General features: G+C 36.8%; 1 protein-coding gene across 1 annotated transcript; it reads right to left on the minus strand.

Annotated features, from left to right (window-relative positions):
• Positions 1 to 950: 950 nt before the first annotated feature.
• On the minus strand, positions 951 to 18,246 carry slc17a5 (solute carrier family 17 member 5). The gene is made up of 11 exons (XM_042502250.2): positions 18,043 to 18,246; positions 14,903 to 15,102; positions 12,492 to 12,725; positions 12,123 to 12,210; positions 10,916 to 11,002; positions 9,787 to 9,905; positions 7,886 to 8,047; positions 6,631 to 6,763; positions 6,370 to 6,517; positions 5,833 to 5,923; positions 951 to 3,894 (listed from the first exon to the last, which is right to left on the minus strand). The coding sequence occupies exons 1-11, from the start codon at positions 18,119 to 18,121 to the stop codon at positions 3,757 to 3,759; spliced, it is 1,479 nt and encodes a 492-aa protein (XP_042358184.1). The 5' UTR covers positions 18,122 to 18,246; the 3' UTR covers positions 951 to 3,756.
• Positions 18,247 to 21,760: the final 3,514 nt, after the last annotated feature.

Genomic DNA, 21,760 nt, shown 5'->3' on the forward strand with positions numbered 1-21,760 from the left:
AGTATTTAACAGTTTGGGTTACTTTATTAAAGTGTATTATGAATGGTGTGAGATTTTATAAAATATTTCTGAAGGTAGGGTCACTGCTGACTAACAGGCTTTTTATTTTTTATTTTTTTATTTTTTTTTCACTAGGGATAATACCTCAGTAGCACATGTAAGAGGAATTTATACCAGATATAAGGAGTTGCACAAGGCTAGTGTGTGTGGTTTTGAAATTGTATATCTATTTGCAGTTTGTGTCACTGGCCGTTTTTTGTTCCTGAACATTTTTGTTAGTGTGTATCAATATAAAGTTACTTTATTACAGTATCTAATGAGTGATGTGAGATTTTCCTGCTGACTAACAGAAAGTCTTTTTTTAGTCTTTTCTTCAGGGGGTACTACTTCAGGAGTACATTTAAGAAGAATTCATGCCATAAGACGTTGCATAAGGCTAGTGTGTGTGGTTTTGAAATTGTGTATTTGTATATTTTGCAGTTTGTGTCACTTTTCTGTTTCTTGGTTCAAAACATTAGTGTTAGTATGTAGCAATTTAAAGTTACTTCATTGCAATGTATTATGAGTTATGTGAGATTTTATAAAGTATTCAAAAATACACAAATTCAAATTCCAAAGTATATATTTTATAATCTAGATAGTTTGGTGTGATTTGTTTAGTGTTGGAGATATCAGCTGTAGAGATGTCTGCCGATATCTCCAACACTCTGCAGCTCACACCAAAACACTCTAGACTGATAAATAGCACTACAGGTAAGAGGGAAAACGTGTATTTTTGATTTTAGGGTGAACTGTCCATTTAAGGTAATTAATAGTCCAGATAGAGGTTTTTTTTTTTTCTCAGTACTCAAAGACAAAATCAGAACTGCAATAATGAAAAGCACATTATTCCTTTAGTTAGTTGTGACAGTTAGAGGTTATATATATTGAAATAATAACCCAACACAATATCAGATTTGAGCATAGCTGTATATAATGAAGTTTTTACAATACATAACAGTGACCTAAGACATGTTTCTGGAATGTTTCCAGACTGAAAGCTTACAATGATTACCCTCTCAGTAAAGGTGGTGTACATACTTTATATACTGTATATGTACTGTAATATACACATACAAAAATCCCTTCATTCTCTGTATATAGACACTGAACGTAAAAAAGAAATAATAAAAAAGCTGTAAATAGAGAAACCCTTAATGGGAACGATACAGTCCTAAATAGTCAGAACCCGTTTGAGCTACTGTAATAAGGCAGTGCATCTTAAATTGGGATGATGCTACATGTTGACAGAAATTATAGTTTCCTTGTGGCTTGATTTTGATTTACATAGACATTTATGTACATAGACTATTATATGGTAGAGTGCAAACTTTGTGGAAAAGGTTAAAGTTAAGGTAAAGAATTACCACAAGCCATGTTTTAAGTTAACTGTGCTATGTGAAATAATTTCAAAATGCAATCTAATTCAGTTGCCGCTTAAAAATTGAGGACACATACCTCAATGTGGCAGATCAACTAATCTGTAAAAAGTAGTCAAACATCCTTTTCAATCCTTGTTAGACATAAGGTACCTGAGCATTGACACACAAAGTGCAAATCCTGTGAGTAAAGTAAGGCTATGTGTCCACCAGAAACCTCTTTAAGCACTTTTTTTTTCTTATTCTTCATTAAGAGCTAAACATCTTTTTAGTGTTATAGATAGAAAATATCATGACCCGTGCTTTCCACATGCATTAGTGAAGTGCTGCTACCTAAACTGAAAGAGGTGCCTAGTGGACAAAACCTGAAAAGACAATACATATTGTTGTGCACATAAAATCCCTTACAGCAACATATAACAAGTAAATATAAAAAAAGGTCCTTTTGCTATCCCATTAATGATAAAGAGCTTTAAAATTAATTAAAAGAGGCTTCACTTTAAGGCATTTTCTCAAACCAGTGTTTGTGCGTGCTTTGCGGTCACAAAGTTCTCTCAGGAAAGACGATTTCAAATGTGTGCGTCTAGTTTGGGACCAAACCACTGAAGGAAATGTTTCACCCTCCTAATGACCATTTGTACATCAGTTACTCACCACGTGTTATACTGAATTCGTGAAGACAACTTTTTCTCGCATGCCTGCAGTGAATGAAGAATCCAAAAGTTTTGATGACAACAGCAAAACTATATCAAAACATGAAAACTCCTGCAGTATAATTCAAATTTCATTCACACGATTGTACTTCCCAAACACCTCCATTCTCACTAAACTCTTCCAAGCCACACTCCATTGACAAAAACAGTTATTTTACCTGACTAAACACAGAAGCTGTTGTTCTTGGTTATTGTTTGTGGTATTGTGTGGCTTTGGTGAGTCCAAATTAACCCTTTAAAACACAGAAGTCACACAATAACACAAACTAACAGATGGAGGCAGCTGTAGAGCAGCAGCTCCAGTGTTCAGTGAGGTAAAATTACTGGGTTTTTTCCATCTTCCGTTCAGTTCGGAAAGGGCTGTTTGGAAGTTATGAGCATACGACTGGATAAATGAGACTTGTAAAGATGTTTTGATGTGGAGTTTGGTGTTGTTAAATGTGGTTGCTAGGTTTGGGTACCATTTACATTTGAACTGATACTGTTATCTGAAATTCAGTATTTGTACCTTTATTCTCTCTGCAGAAATGTAATTTCTGAACAAGTTACAGAGGTAACATAGTCTCGCTCTCTCTCTGCTCTAATCACAAGTAGAGTCTTCTGTCTCTAGAAGAAAAGAAAAAGAAAAGATAATAGACTAAATGCTGAAACTATCACTGTGTGAAGCCACAGAGCTTCCTGGCTTCAGGGCGCTTCTGCCTCCTATCTGAACCCAGATGCCCCCTCAGGTACCAAAATTTGTACCTTACTGTAAATCAGTATTTGCCAGTGCTGACTCCATTTTGTTGGTGCCCTTAAAAGTACCAAGTTCGGTAATTGGATTCTCGTTCATCACAGACATTTGGGAAAAAGCAGCATTATCTACATCCAACGTAACAGAGGTGAGTAATTCATACAAATGGCCATTTGGGGGTGAAGTATTCCTTTAAACACTTTAAAACTAATTGGCACTCAGTTTAAGTTTCACATTTTGTGTTATCCCAAACTTAACCAACACAAGTGAAAGAAAACATCCTTCTCGAGGGTGTCGACTCTTAACGTGGCAATAAAACTTAAAAAGGGTTCTCTGTGGCATTTTGGGCTAGAAAACTTTTAAGTGCTCGGGAGGCAGAAATAACAATTAAGTCTAAGACGGTGGCTAACTGGTTAACCTGAACACCAAAAAGGAAGTATATTGAGATGATTTGTCTTCCATAGCTTATTTACCTTAATGCGTGACTATTAACAAGGTTTAGATAACCTGCAGCTGTCTAATGAACTGGCTACATTCCCTTTTTTTAGTTGGTGACAAGAGTGCTTAGTTTATAATAACAGCTTCCTCTGACACTTATTAAGAGCTATTTACTGTGGCTCAATGATTATTTTTGCCTCTGAGAAATATTCACCTCACTAAAATTGTAATCTTCTTTGTTATTGCTGTGACTGTGGGTTTGTGTGACTCTCGAGTGCCCACAGTCACAGTAATAATGTCCTCAGGGTGTTATGGCTGTTACTCACTGTTAGTAAGCCGCACTTTGAGAATAGTCAGCGCGGTTGGAACGCATCTCTCGCTGATTACCCGTTGAGTTATGCCAGTGATTGATACCTGTCCATCTGATTTATCAAACAGACAAGTGTCCTCAGCCTCAGTCTCCATGAGAGTAGGACGTGTGGACGGCCCACGGCTGCACTGTTCCTTGGCCGAACACAGTGTAGAAGACCGCTCCGAACAGGTTGATGGCAGCGGCGATGTAGAAAACCATCTGCCATTCTTCTATGACTTTCTACAGGACAATCAGAAAAATTAATAATTAGTATTTACATTTTTAAAAAGGCTTCACCTTCATTGCAGAAGTATGTCATTAATGATTTAGCTCATTATCTGGTGCATTCTGTAAAAGTGCTCAGGATAACAATATTTACACAGCTTAACAGGGTCAACATTTTACAATTTGTTGCATCTTGGATTAGCAATAATATTGGCAATAAAGAGAGAGATATATATAGAAGGTAATGAGCAACATTACAAGACATGGCCCAAAAATTAGCAAGAAATTAGTAACAAAAAAATCATGAGAAAATCACCTGAAAACTAAAAAAAAGTAAGAAATTAAACAAAAAAAGAAGAAAGAATAAGACATGGAAAACAACTGCTGAAAATAAAAAAAAATACATATACGTTTCTTTGTGTAAAAATAAAATAAAATTCAAAGCACTCACTCATGATTAAAAATTTTTATGCTGGGCCCTGAATATTCAATGAAAGTAACAATTAAGCAAAGATCAAGACAGTACTCCAATTTGGTTTTTTTGGTGGAAATATTAAAAAAAAATCAAATGAGGGTGCTGTCACGATCTTTCATTGTTACATTTATATGTGTAAAAAAGATATATATATATATCTGTATTTTTTCAATAACTTAATGTATGATGTGATTCATTGACTTTTTAAATCTTAACCTGGTTGCCATTGTTGAATAACAACACAGTTTGATTATTTGACAAATAAACTGTTTGTCCTCAACTGTGTGGCGGCGGCCTGAGGTCAAAATCTATAATCTGCTAATTACAACGACAGTGACTGCATGGTTTCATGTCTCCCCATTTTACAATATAGTGCTCTGATAGTGCTTCTATTCTCTTTGTAAAGGAAATAATAACAAAGAAAGTAACAATATTAATGTATACACGATCGAGCCAGACAAAAACACTCTGATAATGACTGAGTTGCTTTTCTCACAGAGCTATGGACGCCCCCTGGAGGACAAATGTTTACATGCTAATCCTGTGCTGAATAAACACGGAATAAACCAATTAGAAAGGAAAAAGCCAGGTAAGGACACCATCTGTTTGGTAAGGGACACCTGAGGTCAGGACACCTGGAGTGACCTCTGTTAGAAAGCAAGAAAGAGCATACTGCATACTGGTAACCATCAGCGTGGTTGATATGAGACTGGAAGAGGTGTTTAACCCTTTGAAACCTGAGCGAATTGGTTTTATTACTTTCAAAAACATTGGAGGAAGGTAATGAGCAACATTAAATGTCATGGCCCAAAACTCAGCAAGAAATTAGTAACAAAAATATATACATAAAAAAATCACCTGAAAATAAAAAAGAAAAGAAAGGAAAGGTAAAAGACAAAATAAAACAAAAAGGAAAGAAATATGAATATAATATATGAACCGGGCTGTGAATCCTCAAGTAAAAGCAAGTAACAATGAAGCAACAATAAGGACAGCACTCTGATTTTTTATTTATTTTTTTGTTGGAAAAAAAATCTAATCGGAGTGATTTCCTGATCTTTCATTGTTTAACTGATTTGTATAACATACTTTTAAATATGAAATTATAATAATTATAAATATAATTCTTTTGAAACATTTTTTCTTGCTTTTTAAAACATTTTTTCGATTGTCCTCATCCCTTTTTCAAAACTAATCTCTAGGTAACTTTCTTGTCTTTACTAGTTTATTGCAATTGAATTAATGGCCTTTTCCCTCGTGTTTTTGAAAGAAATCAAACCAATTCGCTCCGGTTTCAAAGGGTGCAATAGCTTGTAAAAGGCAACTGAACACAGCGCAAGAAAGCTGATGTCGATTCAGGTTTCAGGGTGTCTGGACCTTTCGAAAAAAACAGTTACTACTCTGTTAAATTTTACAAAATCAAACCCGCTGTGCAGAATGGTTAATAATAAAAGTGATTATGTACAAGAGTTCCTTACATGTGTGGTGAGTGCGCTTCCTATGATTGGTCCCACCATGCCAGGAATGGTGGCAAAGGTGTTGGTGATTCCCAGGAGAATACCAGCATACCTGCAAACACAAGCACACTGACTGTTAGAGATCCAGAGTAGGTATTAACTCTTGAATTACCTTCATCTTACACCTGGAAGAAGATCCTGAGCATGTGTATAATCAGATTCCTGAAGTTTACTGCTACGCTGATCATTGTGTCTGAATAAATGTAAGAAAAAACATTCCTGTGCTTTTTCAGGACGTACAATTAAGGCTACAAAAAAATTACCCATTTTATCATTGCAAAATTCAGATTCTTAAATATATAAGATGAAAATTGTGATACAAGATTACACTTAGTATTAGTGACTGTGGGGAGGGTGCAAAAAATAAATATTATAACTTTTTTTTTTTGTTTTTCTTGTAAGTTTTAGGCTTTTAGGTTTGGTTTTCCTGCATCTTGTGCAGAATCTCTCTGTTGTATTTATAAAGTCACATTGGTGATAGAGGTTGGTCAGTCTTACGAAGGCGCAATGTCAAGGTGGTTGATGTTGAAGCCAGAAGCCGAAACTCCGCCCAGAGCAGACGAGATGGTGAGGAAGGTCACAGCCAAAGTGTAGTTGCAGCCTGTGTATCCTGCTGCCACCAGGAACACCGCTGGTCCGATCATTCCTGCAAAAAAACAATAAACAGTCTTCAGAAGTAGCAGAGGTGGTGCATTTGGAAGTCAAGAGCATGTTGTCAGTTTCACAACCTAAAATAATTATGATATTGTCATTTCTTACCAACAATGCTGAAGGACTTCCTGACAATGACGGTGCGGTAGTGGCGGGTTTCGCGCAGGTAATCAGCAAGCTGGCCACTCAGCACGGCCATCACAGCGCAGCCGATGTAAGGAAGAGCTGACAGCATCCCGTTCTATTGTGGACAGCAGACAATAACTCATAATGTGAATATTTTCATGATTGGTTATTATGCACATGTTGGTGTTGTAATTTCATGTTTTGGTTTACCCACTTAACTCCCTTGTCTATTTTTACTTCAGTTAGTTACATTTTTATGACTTATATACACTTACTGACAAATATCTTCTAAGACTGGGGCCAGATGTATGACTGCTGCATAAGCACAAAAAACCAAACATGCATACTCTTTCCCAAACATTAACTGGTATTAATAAAGGAAGAATGAGCGGTGAGAATGTGTGTACATAATGTATTTTATAGAGCACGTGTACACGTGTTTTTAGCTGAGATACCAGCCGGTGATATGAGGTAGAGATAAAATATAAGATGAAAGATGGATAACAATTTTAGTATTTTTAGCATTTTGTAGACTACACAGCGTTTTGTAAAATGTCAAAGGTGCATTATAAAGTTTGAAATTGTTAAGAGTCATTAGTTTCATGTTTTTTTAATATCTAGACTGACATTTAAGCCATTATCTCCCTGTAAATGATTTGAATTTGATCCTAACTTTTGAAGCACTTTGTAAAGCCAGTGTCAGCATGAGTATTACGAATGAATCACCGATCATCATCCTGACGTTTCATAAGAACAATGACAGAGACTTTAGTGATGATGGTTGGCAGAAATATGATAAGTTAGTGGTACGGACACTACATGTATCTACAAACGTGCATAATAAGAGCTGCTCTGGCACCAAGTGGTAGCTTTGCCAAGGTGACATAATCGGTGACATGGCACTTTCTTTACCTTATTTTTCATTTACTGATGTAATAAAGTGGACAGGCAGAAGCATCAATATGCAAACATATGTTTAAGGTCTGTCTTCATCCATTTATGGCAAACTGTGGGTGTGTAAATTGTGCACACACACCCAGGGCCACAAAGACTGGGCTTTATCAAAAAGAATCAGGCGTATGCACGGCTTTATAGGTCTGATGAAAACAATGCGTATGCATATTTTTGTCTTTGAGTGCACACATTTTTACTTGTTAATCCACACACATTGGACTCTTTCTATTAGTGTTTGCCATTGATCCTCTGAGTATCAGTGAATTTGTGAAGTTGACCTCACCTCCTGTATGCTGAACCCCAGTATGTCCTTCATGTAGGTTGGCAGCAGGGTGAGGAGGGTGTAGAAGGTCCAGTTGTAGGAGAAGTGAGCCACAACGATGGCCAACAGTGGTGTGGACGTCACTATGGATCGCCAGGGGATGTTGCTTGCTGAGGAGGACAGCTGGGACACATGGGAAGCAGAAAATAATGCAGCCATCCACCATTAATAATAGACACATATGTGATTATTTTTTGCTCGACTATGATTAATTTTACTTCCAACTTTGTTTAAAATTAGTTGTTCCATATTATAAATTAAATTATAATGTGGATAATGTGCTGAGAATTTAGTGTTCAAAATATAAAACTGTGCCTTATGCTACATACCAATGTATAAAACTAGTATGTAAGTTAAAAATATAAAAATATAATTATGTTGAGATATAAGAATAGCAATAACAATGTATAGAATATATACAATGTCTACATGCAAGAGCTGGAAGAAGAGTAATTGCACAGAGGACTGCTACAGATGAAATAGAAATATTGCGCAAAATATTGTTGTGAAGACAGTGAAATAAAAAATGATTGCACCTTACAGATCTTATTACACATTTCTTTATTTACACTTATTGCATAATGCTGTGTTCCTGTTTGGTTAATGATTTAAAACACAGAAATTAGATGCAACAAGCTGGAAATAATCCTACAGTTATACTTTACTTTACTTTGTCACGCTGCCTTCAAAGGCATATAGGTGTTAAGAGTCATGAGCGTGTGAATGTCATCATGAACTGCAGAGTCATGGCGAGCGTTGTGACTGAACAGCTGAGTAAGACAGATAAGAGAATAAAATGCTGCAATACACTCAGATTATGCAACATTAGTATCTGATGACTGTCTTGGACCGGAAATGCCTGAAAGCACTCTGCAGCTACTGTCTCTACTACTGTCTTAATAGAGTGAAGAACAGTACGCTGTGCCAAAATGGCAACGTGGGATCTAATCCTCTGTTACAATTACATAGAAAAAACAGAAGAAAAATCACAACTCATTTTTTCCGTGCCTTTCTATATATGTCTTAATTTCTACTTTTGTCTTTTTCTGGGAATAATATTTGTTACACACTTGGGACCTAAATCCATGTTAGCAATGCAAGTCAAAATGTATCAGTCCAATAAACATTTAAATCACTTTTCATAAAATAACCTGTCTGTATATTCAGATTTCTGAGAAACTACAAGCTTAGCTCACAGACCCAAGAAAGTGGATAACATCGCTAAAATCTTGAGGTCTTAACGCTGGTTTCCTGTCCATCAAGTAATTCATTTCAAAATACTACTCTTGGTTTATAAAATGCTTAATTGTACAAAGCAAAGGAAAAAAATCATTTCAGATTTTCTGCTACATTATGAACCATCCAGGGTCCCGAGTCAAAACTAAACATGGAGAAACAGCGTTCAGTTTTTATGCACCATATTTTACAAAATCCCAGAAAACTGCAGGTCCTCTGCAACTCTGTACTTTACAATCAAGATGAAAACCTTTTCTTTTCACCTTTTATTAAATGAAATATTTCTTATTGTACATTGTATTTAAATGCCCTTTACTTATGTGTTTCTTTTGCATGTTGTCTTGATGTTTTATGTAAAGCACTTTGTTGCTGAAATGTGCTACATGTATAAACTTGTCTTGCTGTAAAGAAACTGCATTAAAGCACCTTTTTGGTAATTCTGACCATGACTTTCTCTCTGGCAAAATTGTTCAAGAACGTCAACATGCCTAGGTCCTCCATTACAGCACCTATACATGTATAAGGTGAATTTAAAAAAAAAAAATCGTTCCCTGACTCTATGAAACCTCGTTTTATATTTTTTAATTGAGAACATACAGCACAGACTGCCTGGTTTGTGTTGTTACCTCGTTCTTGAGTGAGGTAGTGATGTAGAGTCTCTCCTGCTCTGATATCCGTGGGTGTGTGTTTGGACTGTCAAAGACGAGGAAGGTCCACAAGACGAACCACACCAGGCCAACAGCACCTGCACACACAAACAAGTGAGCACATTTTACCGAAGGTCAACATTTATACAGCATAAATACTTCACCACATTAAAGACTGTATGTGTCAACAGCTACGCGGATTATGATGATGTTTTCAGAAGTTTTGTTTTGGTGGTCTGTCCTGAAAGTGAACTACGGTCTGAGCAACTCATTACATCTGCTTCACCTGAAGAATAACATGTGTTAACACGAACATCTGTCCAGTGGTTTACAGATGGAGATAATTTGTGGTAGTGTTAGTAGTTTACCAGGAAAATAAGCAGGAACATAACGTGGAACTTCTGCAGTGGTTCCATCTGTGAGCACATTTTTCTCTTTAACTTGCTAAATCATCGTTTCCACGGACCAAAGAGGAACAAAGGAACAGACACTGGAAGCAGCTTGTCTGACACTTTAAAAAACAAACACTGCTGTGGATCAGTGTTGAAGGAAAACATCAGTGACTAATCAATGGAGAGGCCACTTGAGGTTAAAGAAATATCCTTCTATAAGCATGACGGTCAACATTTTTGTTGGACATTACATCGTGTGCACTTTACCAATCAGACACGATGAGACTCAGCTGATATGTTAATTCAATAAAGGTTTTTTTTTTTAAGTACAGGGTTCCATGTGTTCCTATGATGCAAAATTTCCATAACTTATTCATGACAGCACTTTCAAGACCAGGCCAGTGCAAATGGGGCTTTATTTTGATGTCTATGCAAAAACAGCAATGCAATGACAACATGGCCTACAGCACAATGCTTAGAGGCTACTGTGCTAACAAGTGAACAGGAAATGTGTGAAATGTGACTCAGAAATAAACCAATACATCAAAATAAAATGAGACATACTAAGGTTGAGAGAGGCTAATGCTTAACCACAGAGTAGCTGTTGTAATGCACACAAACTTGATTCCCTCTAACAGGGTGGAGCTCATCATCACTGTGAGAAAACAAAACAACGTCTCCCCGTCCCTCCACTAGTGACACCCTGGGGTTATTACCGAATATATAGAAAACGTAGGTCCAGTCCAGGTAGAAACAGATTTCACCAGACAAAGGAAGAGCTATCACTGTCCCCAGCTGGGCTCCTGGAGTGGAAGAGAAAGACAAACATCTGTAACTCACAGCTGTCTGAATGCAAACAGTGTAGCTACTGAATGATGAGTATACAGAGAGAGACAAGTCAATAATAACAATTATGACAGATGATGCCGTGCAAAAGGTGGCGAAGTCCAACCCCTTAGGTAAACAGTGTTAGGGTGAGACATCAGTGAAAGTTTCACAGTGCCTAAAGACAGGGATGCAGTTAGTGATTATTGTCACTATTGGTTAATCTGATTGTTTTTTTTTAAATGACTGATTCATTTTTCAGTCAATAAAGTGTTAGAAAATAGTGGAAATGTCGTCAAAGTTTGTCTGTCGAATTGTCTAAAAGCTGCAAATTATTTGGCATCTTTGTTTGTTAAATCACCTAATCGATTATAGTGATTTCTTTGGCTTAATTTACAATAACTAATTGACTGTTAAAATAGCAGCACAGCCACCAGAAGAAAATGATGGCTTTATATTTTTCTGCATAATACAAAAACATTATTCTTGCATATTTCATACAGATCATACTATCGTTTCTAAAGTGACATAATATATGAGCTGATCTTGTCGTCAAAAGGTGGATGGTGTATCACAAAGGCAAGATGCCTACCAAGCTGCAGATCAATGTTCGAGACCAACAAACAACAAAAGCGGTTATGTTTTGGCGAGTCATTACTGTGTTTCCACCTCCTTTTCAGGCACCAAATGTAGGTGTTCTGCAGTAATCTGTAGGCAGGAATAGTGCCACAAAGAGCAGTTGTTTTTTACAGAGATATCCCTGCTTTCCTATCGGGATATTGGCACAGAAAGTGGCTGTTTTAAATAGAGACATCAGAGGTTTTCTGCAGGGATTCTGCCCCTAAAACTGGTATTTTAAGTGAAACACAGTACTATGTAAAGTTTCAGTGCAGCCGCTACATAATAATGTGCAAATGTAAGGGTCTTGTGGTTTGCAGAAATGTACAATACCAACATTTTTTTTCTGGTGATTGGGTTGCAAATATCACTACCAAACTTAAATTATTTTGTAAAAAACCATCCTATATTTACACTGTTTTGTGTACATAGAAATGTATTTCTTTGTGTTACTGTACCCCTTGTGTTTGCGTGTCTTACCGATGTAGGAAATAGTGAGAAGCCGGCTCCTCTCCAGCGGTGGCGCCCACGCTGCCCACATGGTGTACATTGCAGGGAACGTCACTCCCTGAAAACAAACACAAATAAAACTCAGGAACAATCAATTATCCACCTTTTTATCCATGTAAACCGTCTCTTCATCTAGTGTTTCTGGCTGTCTGTCCTCAACTCTATTAAGATTTTAGTATTAACACTCACTCACTTGATTATAGGTGCTCAGAGACACATTTTAAAGCCACTATTTTATATTTGGCTGCAGTGCAGCTGATGCTTCTGGTACAAACAACAAATAATTTAAACTCGTCTGTCAGTGTCCCTCTGTCTCTATGTCAGAATCAAACAGCCCACCTCGCCGATCCCTTCCAGCACCCTGACAGCGATGAGGTAGCTTGCACCCAGGTCAGCAGCCACAGGGGTGAGCAGTGTAAAAATGACAGTTCCCAAGATCCCCAATCCCATCAGCCACTTGGGTCCATAGCGGCCGGCCAGGTAGCCCCCAGGGACCTGTGTCAGGATGTAGCCGTAGAAGAAGGAGCTGAGGATCCAGCCCTGTGTCTCCGAGTTCCAGTCGTACACACTGGCCTGTGAGAGGACGAGTTATAGAGAGTTTTATTAGGAATTAAGCTAAATCAAATATTATGAAGACGTACATTACAGACTTAGCATTTATGCCTCATGTGTACATGTGCATGAGTTTTTGTTAATCAGTCTGTGTATTTTTTGGATGTGTCTGATGCTTTCTCTTTACTGTTATGTTCCTCTTTTTCCAACTGTCTTGTTTTAAAGCTTACACACATATGCAATAACACACAGTAAGTAAAGCCAAGATTTCAGCTGTGGACTCTTAGCATTCTTTTTAAAGATTTTTTTTGGCATTTTAGCCTTTATTAGATAGGAGAGATCAATAGCATGAAAGGGGGAGAGAGAGTGGGGACAACATGCTGCAAAGGGCCTTGAGTGGGAGTCGAACCTGAGGCTGCTGCAGCAAGGACACTGCCTTTATTCATGGAGTGCTTTCTTTATCCACTCAGCCACCGACACTGCAGACTCTTAGCATTTTTATGTCATCTTTGAACTAAAGAAAATAACAGCATTTTTGCAAAACTGTTGTAAAATAATACAAAAGCACCAGAAAAGGGGGGAGAGGCTAGACTTGTTGTTACTTTTGTCAATATACAAAAAAAAAGGTACATGCCCTGATGAAGACTGTACCTGTAAAGCCATTTAACTTTTGCAAAACAGCATGCATTGCTATATTTTGGTTTGGTCCTTGGATCCAAAGAACACCTGTTTTGGTAACCTACATTTGTGAAGTAGCACTCCTCAGCCAACCTATTTTATTGATACAAAAGCACGTCTAGATGATTGCAGCAGTGTTTTGTTCATGGATAAATTGACAATTAAATCAACGGCAGGTACGTTTTTTATACTCAGTTATTAATGTTATAGTATAAATGTCAAAACAGTTCGTATTCCAGTAAATTGTGACTTTTTCTAAACATGGTGGCACGGGAATTTCTGATGTTACTGTGTCATACAAGGCAAAAAACTCAGAGAAATAGCTACAGTTGTGCATCAGTACAGAAAACTGTTGCATGAGCTTATTTTTTTTAAGACCATCATGGAAAAATTAGCAATATGAAAGTATCTGAATGTCAATGTGGATAATAACTGAATGAAGGTGTGTGATTGGTCCATGTTAATGGTTTAGATATTTACATAGACCTCAGAGTCCTTCACTGTCTGCATGCAGGCAGGTGAGGAGGCTCCAGGTGAAGATACTGTAAGAAGGGGAAATGGTAGATTTTCGGACTTCAATGTTAAACAGAGCTTTATATACAGCTGAATCATAGTTCTGTTACTTTAAGTTTTCGGTGCGCTTTGCCAAAAGCTTCTATGATCACGTGTGTTGTAGTAAATATATATTTAAGTAAGCTCAACTGAGGCTCATCAAGTTTATTCTATTGTTCAGCAAAATGAAGGTTGACCAAGAGTTCATGTTTTTCTGCGTCAAAGACAAACTGCTGATTATCAGATGTCTACTCTGGTCTCCTGATTCACACAAGCCTGTCACGTTTAATTTTTTTTCCACAAACAGCAGACAAATATGGAAAAATACAACCGTAGCACTAACCATTGTTTTCCAAAGAGGCATTTTAAAGCCAGAAACACGTGTTTGTATGACTGAAATAGGTGTACTTGGCCTGACTCTTTCAGCCTTCAAATCTTTCTTTTTTGTTTTTTAAGATATTTTTAAGGCGTTTTTTTCTTTAATAGATAGGACAGCACGAGTGTGTAAGGGGGGGGAAAGAGAGGGGATGACATGCTGCAAAGGGCTGAAGCTGGAATTGAACCTGTGGCCTCTAAACATGAGGCACCTGCTCTATCCACTGAGCCAACAGGTTTCACCTTCAAATCTTTATTAATACAACATGTTTATAAAATCTCCCTCAAGGAACACACAATGAGTGAAATCACACACTGAAAGTCCAACCGTTTTTGAAAATGATTAATTGACTCACTGTTTTTGCTGCTGTAGTAGTTGGCCTTTATACTCACTGTTTACAGATAAAGTGGATTTCATTTAATATAGTTATATTGTGCAAGTAAAATTCAACTCTTGGTGTTATTTGGCAAAACAGACTCAACATATCAAGGAAATGCACCTATGTGGGACTGAATCACTCCCAGCATGCATTTAACAGTTCAACCAGTTTTTATCATTCTTCTTAATCAGCCACGGTCACGTTCGCGCTCACCGTGTGGTTTTTTCTGGGCCGTGGAGGAGGGTTGCCATGAGCAGGACACACTGAGCCGCTGTGGTTGGTGCTGTGGTGCTGGGTGTTGTTAAGCATGTCCACCATGGCAACACTGAGGTTTACCCGCAAGGAGTAGACCACGAAGAAGCCAAATGAGGACAGCAGCGCCAGGCCATACCGTGACGAACAGCATGCTGGGGCTGCAGGATGAGGAAGAGACAGAAACAGCAGTGAGACCTTGGTTAGTTAAGCAGTGCAGCACGAGTCTAGTTTTCTATTCTTTCACCGTACAGAAAAGACATACAATAAATAAATAAATAACCTGGATTTTTTTTTGTTTGTTGTTTTTAACCTCAGAATTTATCTATACTGTTGTGGAAACTTTTGCCTGGAAAACAATTTAGAAATTCAATTACTTTTCCAGTTTTTCCATGACTGTGGGAACTCTGTAATCATAACTCATCAAGTGTAACGTAGATTGCAGCTACAATTTCCTAAATCATTAAATGAATCATTTAGAAAATGCCAAAGAGAGAGTAAATGCTGGTCACAAGTTCCTTGAGCATGAAGTTTTATCTTGAGACCTCTTTGCTTTCTTAAATCTGCAGCCAAAAAATAAATAGTTTAACTTTATTATTGTGTAAAAAAATAGAGTTCAACAGATTATCAGACAAATGTTGCCCCCCAATTATCGGGGCCAACATTTGGCATTTTGCTGATTATCTGTATCAGCGTTTTATTTTAATAATTGCTGATAAAATTTATTGAAAAAATTGCAAAGACGGTGCCAGCATGGGAGAAACTTTTAGTTTGTAAAATCTGAGGGAGTTTATCTATTTTTTATTTTTGTATTCAAATTTTCATTTGACTTTATAAAAAAGCTGCTAAACTAAGTTATGTGTTGGAGTTTGCTATATTCCAAATGTTCAATATTGACAGAACGAATTTCATTTTATTGTAAATGCATATCGGTTACTAACATCTGTTATCGGTCTCATTAACTATAATAACTAATATCGGCCCTGAAAAACCAACATGGGTCTACCCTTAAAAAAAACATCAAACTAATCCATGTTGTAAACTGCAAGAGTAATACAGATATTAACTTTATCACTGACGGTAAATCTTTGAAGAAAGTTCTAACCGATTCATTTCCTGTCATGCAGCAGAATAAGCAGTTGTCTCAGTGCTTCATTTTTGTGTCTTAATTGCATGTCTTGTCCCACTTACTTCCATCACTGAACCTGGCTGTATAGTAAGTCATAAGGTGCAACAACTTAAAGATATGACTGTCATTATGTTAACCACTGTTACTGTTTAACTCACCTGTTCTCTTCTATAAAAGACAAACAACAAACTTCAGTGTCGTTATCTGGCAGGTTGTCATGTTTACATGGAAAACAATATTTGTTTAAACAAGAAAAAACTGCCCTGCTGATTCCTCAATACACCTGTACACAAACACACACTGTTTCTTAGAGCCACATCTTTCATGCTCAGAAGTTGCACGACTTTAACCCTTTGAAACCTGAAATGATCAGTTTTCTTGTGCCACTTTCAGATGCCTTTCACAAGTATTAAAACTTTCAAAAACATTGGGGAAAAGGCAATTAGGAAAAGGGTCACGCCTGCACACTTACTCCATGCCACACAACGTTATTTAAGACAACATTTGGATCCTGCTTGGACCTTCGTCAGGTCAAATGTTTGAAAAGATGAAACCACACCTGTATTAAACACATAATGCACACTAACAGGCTGATGAGCTCTGTGGTGGCACATGATGCGAATTTAATAGCCCTCTTTCAAAACAGGCAATGTGCAACTTGGGTAAGAAATGTTGAACAAATTGCAAAAACTTAATGGTTTTAATGGACATTTTCAAGGTCATTTCTTTGTTTTCCTTTTTTTTCAAAACAAATTGTCATATAATTTTCTTGTACTTTTCACACACTTTTTTTTGCCATTGTTGGGTCATTTCTTCTTTTGCTGCTCATTGCCTTTTTCAGATGTTTTTGAAAGAAATCAAGCCAGTTAGCTCGGGTTTCAAAGGGTTAAACAAGCATTATCTCCTAACCAACACTGGTATGAAAACATGACATGACTCATATCTCAGGTACACAGTAAGTATGTCTTGAAATATGAGCTCATGACAGATTTCCGTAACTCGTGACTCAGGCTAATTAAAATCTCACCAAGTGTACAAAGGCACAGAATGTGAAGAAAGCATTTGAAAGCCTTTAAATTTATATTTACATGCACCCTGCAACAAAAGCTTTCTGATAGTTGTGGTACATGTTAACTTTATCATTATCAGGGTTCCTACAGTTTAAAACAAGTTAGATTTAAGACTTTTAAGATGGTTTTAATGTCAGTGGGGATTAAATTTAAGACCAAAATTGAAAAGAAAAAAAATTGAAAAAAAAATACCATGTTTTTACTTCAGGTTAAGGACAATTATTTATTACTGCTGCATAAAACACCCCAGTCCAAGTAAAAAAGTTAGAACTGGGAAATACTTTTATACTTTTGTTGGCGAGTTTTCTTTGCATTTTTTTTAAAATTACATTTAAAAACAATGACTCATAAAATAATTCTTGCAAAGTCTGAGCATTTCTAAGACTATCGAAATACCGACTTAAGACATTTTAATACAAATTAAGGCCTTATCTTTACATTAATACATCCGATGCCTTTTTAAGAGTTTAAGGATCCGCGTGAACCCTGTGCACAGGACCCGGATACCTGTACACTGCACTGTAATACAACACCATGGAAATAACATCAGCAATATAAGAGACGCTACTGGCTAAATTAACAAAGAATTTTATGTTTAAATAAAGTTTATAGCAATGTTGATTCATATCTGAGGTGGTTTTGGGGCATTTTAGTCGCGATTACTTCTATTAAATGTTGTTTATGTTATGATTAATGCGCCCTCGCTAAATGAACAAAGTGCTACCAAAAGGCAAACACCTCAATAAAGTAAGCTTTGATGCTTTCCGGCTTTTTTACCCAACAAAACATCGAAAAAAGCGCGAGTTTGAGACATATGTTACCAGAAAACAATCACGCCATCGGGCGGCGTTGTTGTTAGCTAACGCTAGCTAAGTTAGCTTCGTATATTTTGTTTGTTTCACCTCTTTGGACTTTGTCTTCGTGTCCTCGGCGAAGCAGCGGGGTATCGTCCCCCTCCGTGTCCGACCCGTATCGCTGCATGTTTCAATCCACGAAAAACTGTCTACTGCATCCCAGACTAACCCAAAAAACAACAACAAAAGCAGCAGGGAGCTGACTCCAGTCAGCTGAGCTACACGACACAAAACTCAAATCCGTCACGTGACGAGAAGCACCTGACCGGAAGTCATAAGCGAACTTTTTTCCCCCAAGTTTTGCCTGCAGGTAAAAAAAAAAAAAAGGAAAAAACACAAGGAAAATTACATTTTCCAATATAGGTTGACTTATAATGATCAATACACTATGCTTCTACATTTTTAAAAGAAGTAGTTTGAAAGAAGAAGTTTGGTGTCCAACTAGAGGACAATAAAGCAGAGTTTGGGATTAACTATTTATTTATTAATGCTAAATGAATTTGAAATATTTTTTAAAATATATTTTTCTATTATCATATTTCCCTTTATTATAAAATATTATGACTTTTCTTATTATTTAAAAAAACAGAACGATTTAATTCACAAATGTGAATTTAAAAAAACTAAGAAAGCAACATATTTTCATTGTTTTTAGAACACAAGGCTCACAGTGTGACAAAACAAATCCGTCGAGTATATATACAACAGTTGAAAATAATCAGCCAGAAACCCACCCCATCCTAATTTAACATAAAAAGGACGTAAAATATTAACAAAAATAGTATAAGGCTACTACTTGTTTTACTTGAAGGGATTGTTTACACCGTGCTCTTACCATAAACAACCGTCACCTATGATTGCAGTGCAAGTTATCGCCACATCTCCTCATTTACCTGCAAAAAGGTAATTATGGCGGCTGTCCGAAGGGAAATCGCATGGAAGCGTTAAGTTTCTGTAAATGACCATTGCTAATAATGACCCCCTGCCCTATTATTGGCCTATCAAACTTGTTTTTTTCCTGTTTAAATATTACAAACGGAGGAGCCAGAGAACACTCACCCATCTTTTAAGTGGTTGCATCTCCAGTGAAGCGCACAGCTGATCCCACGCTGTTTGTTTAGCCTATATGACATAACAGAAAAGCATGTTTAACAAATTCAGCGTGGACAGATTGATGTTGCTACAGGGTATACAATTCAAATAAGGCGTTCATTTTCTATAAACAGTTGTGTTTTTTTTTTTAAGAAAGTGTGTGCAGTGCACCTGCCAAGTCAGATGAGGTGCACATTCAGGACACTATCATGTGTTTTTGGCATTAAAAACAAAAATAATCTAACACTTGAGGGAGGAGACGTTTTTACAAATGTAAAAGCATAACAGGAGTTCCTAAAGTTTTAAAGACGTCGTCAACGTCGTGGGAGTGCACACACTGAAGTATTTTATAATTAATATTATCCAATCCAATCCAATCAAAAACTTATTTATAAAGCACATTTAAAAACAACAGAATTGACCAAAGTGCTGTATATCAATAAATGGCTTTTTTTTTTAAACAGCATAAATATCCTAAATTATATTATTAATCTAATGATATATATATATATATATAGCAATATAACATTAATCAATATGACATTAATATTATTATATTATCATATTTTGAATGAAAGCACAACCTTAAAATGTGCATATTATATATATTTAAGGCAACAGGTCACTGATAATGATGTTAACGGTATTTCTGAGGGTTTTCTTTCTACAAACTAACAGCTGTGAAAGTTATGATAAGATGTCACAGACACATAAAAAGTGGTTTGATGTCAATATATTCATAAATGAGCAAGCTATTGAAATCACAACCGTGAAATGTGCATATTTAAGGCAATATGTCATTGATAATAATGTTGAGGGATTTGCAACATTATAAAGTGACAAGTGTTGTGTTTACAGCTTGTTAAACTGCCCCCAAGTAAAAAGGAAGCAAAAAATAAAAAATAAAAAAAGAACACCTAATATAATCTGGTGTCATATAGTATTTTACCCAATCGTGAAGCACTGTTTTATAAAGGCATCACTATGGTGCTCTTGTAATTGTACAGTGAATTATTTGGACAGTTAATATTTTGTCTCCACCTTGTTTATTGGGGATAAAAAATGTTACACTGAATGATGTTTTCAGCTGTAAAAAAAAGAAAGGAAAAACTTAGGACATTTCCTCCATCGTGATCCTCATTGTTCCTGGTTTCTAATCATATTAGACTCTGAACAAGAACGCAGGACACATCCGCTCGCTTATTATCACTGTCTGACCGTTTTCCTATTATCTGCTGTAACCCTTGTGTTAGGAAAACAAACGTGCGTTTTTACAGCTCTTTCCTCCATCTGAAGGAGAGGTTCCTGTGTAGAAAAAGGATGATCATGTTAATTAAATCTAATAAATCAAGGCATATTTATCTGAGAATAATTATGCAATGACACTGTGCTGATGGGAAATGATGTGCATGGTTACATAGTCTAGTACGCAAAAGACTTGTGCAACAAAAAAAGAAGGGTTAAATAACTATTTTTTGATTTCTTGGTATAGTTGAATGACTTTCAAAATAATCGATTTCCAGGCCCCAAGGAGGAGATCATCATTTTCTCTGAACCCCAAATCAGTTACCATTGAGTTAGACATGTTGTTTGTACAGAGACAAAATGCACAGTAGTCGACACTCTCCTCGCACACACTCACATGTAACCACAGAATCAGATGACGGTAATGATGTAACCTTCGAAACACAGATTTATTGTTGAAGTGAGGGGCAGCTCAGATGTTTGTCTCTGATCTTTATTGTCTCCACCGCAGAAAGAGGAACCAAAGAGACACATGCTGATATGAAGACAGATAGACAAAAGCAGAAAAAATGACTCCCAGCATAGTGAGGTGCTGACATGGACAAAGACACAAACAGAGGCATCTGTCAGCCATGGATTATTGATTATCAGGATAACACACATGCATACACATGTGGACAAAATCTGTATTTCCGAGTGAAATTGTTGATGATGTTAGGTTTTAAACAACAATTCTGAGTGAACTGTCATTTCTAAAGACCATCAAATGTGTTAGCTGAGCAGAAACTCTTCATAATGTTCCTCAGTTTGACGAGTCGATTTAAAAGTCAGCAGGCATCTGTAGTATTTTTACATCAACGCTGGGCCAGATGACTCTGTGCACTGTGAAAGGGTTCACTTGTAGTGATAAACCCACAGGGAACTATCACTTTTAACTTCCTTTCAACTCTGCACAGCTTTGCACCATCTTTCAGCCAATTATTTTCATTTTATAGCTGAAAAACTTTACTGTTCTGGTTTCCTCTCACTGCTCGTAGTTTACAGCAGCAGAAGGTCGTCATTTCAAACAAAATAAACTCGCTGTATGCTGCCTGCTCAGCACCTAACAACAGAGTTAGCAATGAGCTGGTAAACATAGTTAAGCATTTAGCTGCTAAAAATACAGATATTTTTCTTAAGAAGTGGTGGAGACCAAAAAAGGAGCTAAAAAGAGAGTGAATATTGGATTTATATTAATCAGTTCAACTTAAATCAACCCAACCGCCAAATAAAAGTTGCACTTTTCTGTGAACTATGGACCAAGCAGCAAGAGCCGAGGCTGAAAAATGAAGCCAATACAGTAATTAAAAAACAAACAAACAACCTGCAGTTCATCGAATGGCCACTTGATGCTGTCTCTAAGAAGCCTGGATTTGGCATATCTGCCATC

Source organism: Plectropomus leopardus, chromosome 13 (genome assembly GCF_026936395.1).
Source record: "Plectropomus leopardus strain MGB_pleo_1.0 chromosome 13, ASM2693639v1, whole genome shotgun sequence".
Taxonomy (NCBI): domain Eukaryota; kingdom Metazoa; phylum Chordata; class Actinopteri; order Perciformes; family Serranidae; genus Plectropomus; species Plectropomus leopardus.

What these genes read in the sequence shown, in the direction of transcription:
- slc17a5 (XM_042502250.2), bottom strand. Translation starts at nt 18,121, where the DNA reads ATGCAGCGATACGGGTCGGACACGGAGGGGGACGATACCCCGCTGCTT. An exon ending in GGCCCAGAAAAAACCACACG is followed by an intron (nt 12,726 to 14,902) that starts GTGAGCGCGAAC and finishes GTCCTCTCACAG; the next exon opens with GCCAGTGTGTACGACTGGAA. An exon ending in GAAGTCCTTCAGCATTGTTG is followed by an intron (nt 6,518 to 6,630) that starts GTAAGAAATGAC and finishes GTTTTTTTGCAG; the next exon opens with GAATGATCGGACCAGCGGTG.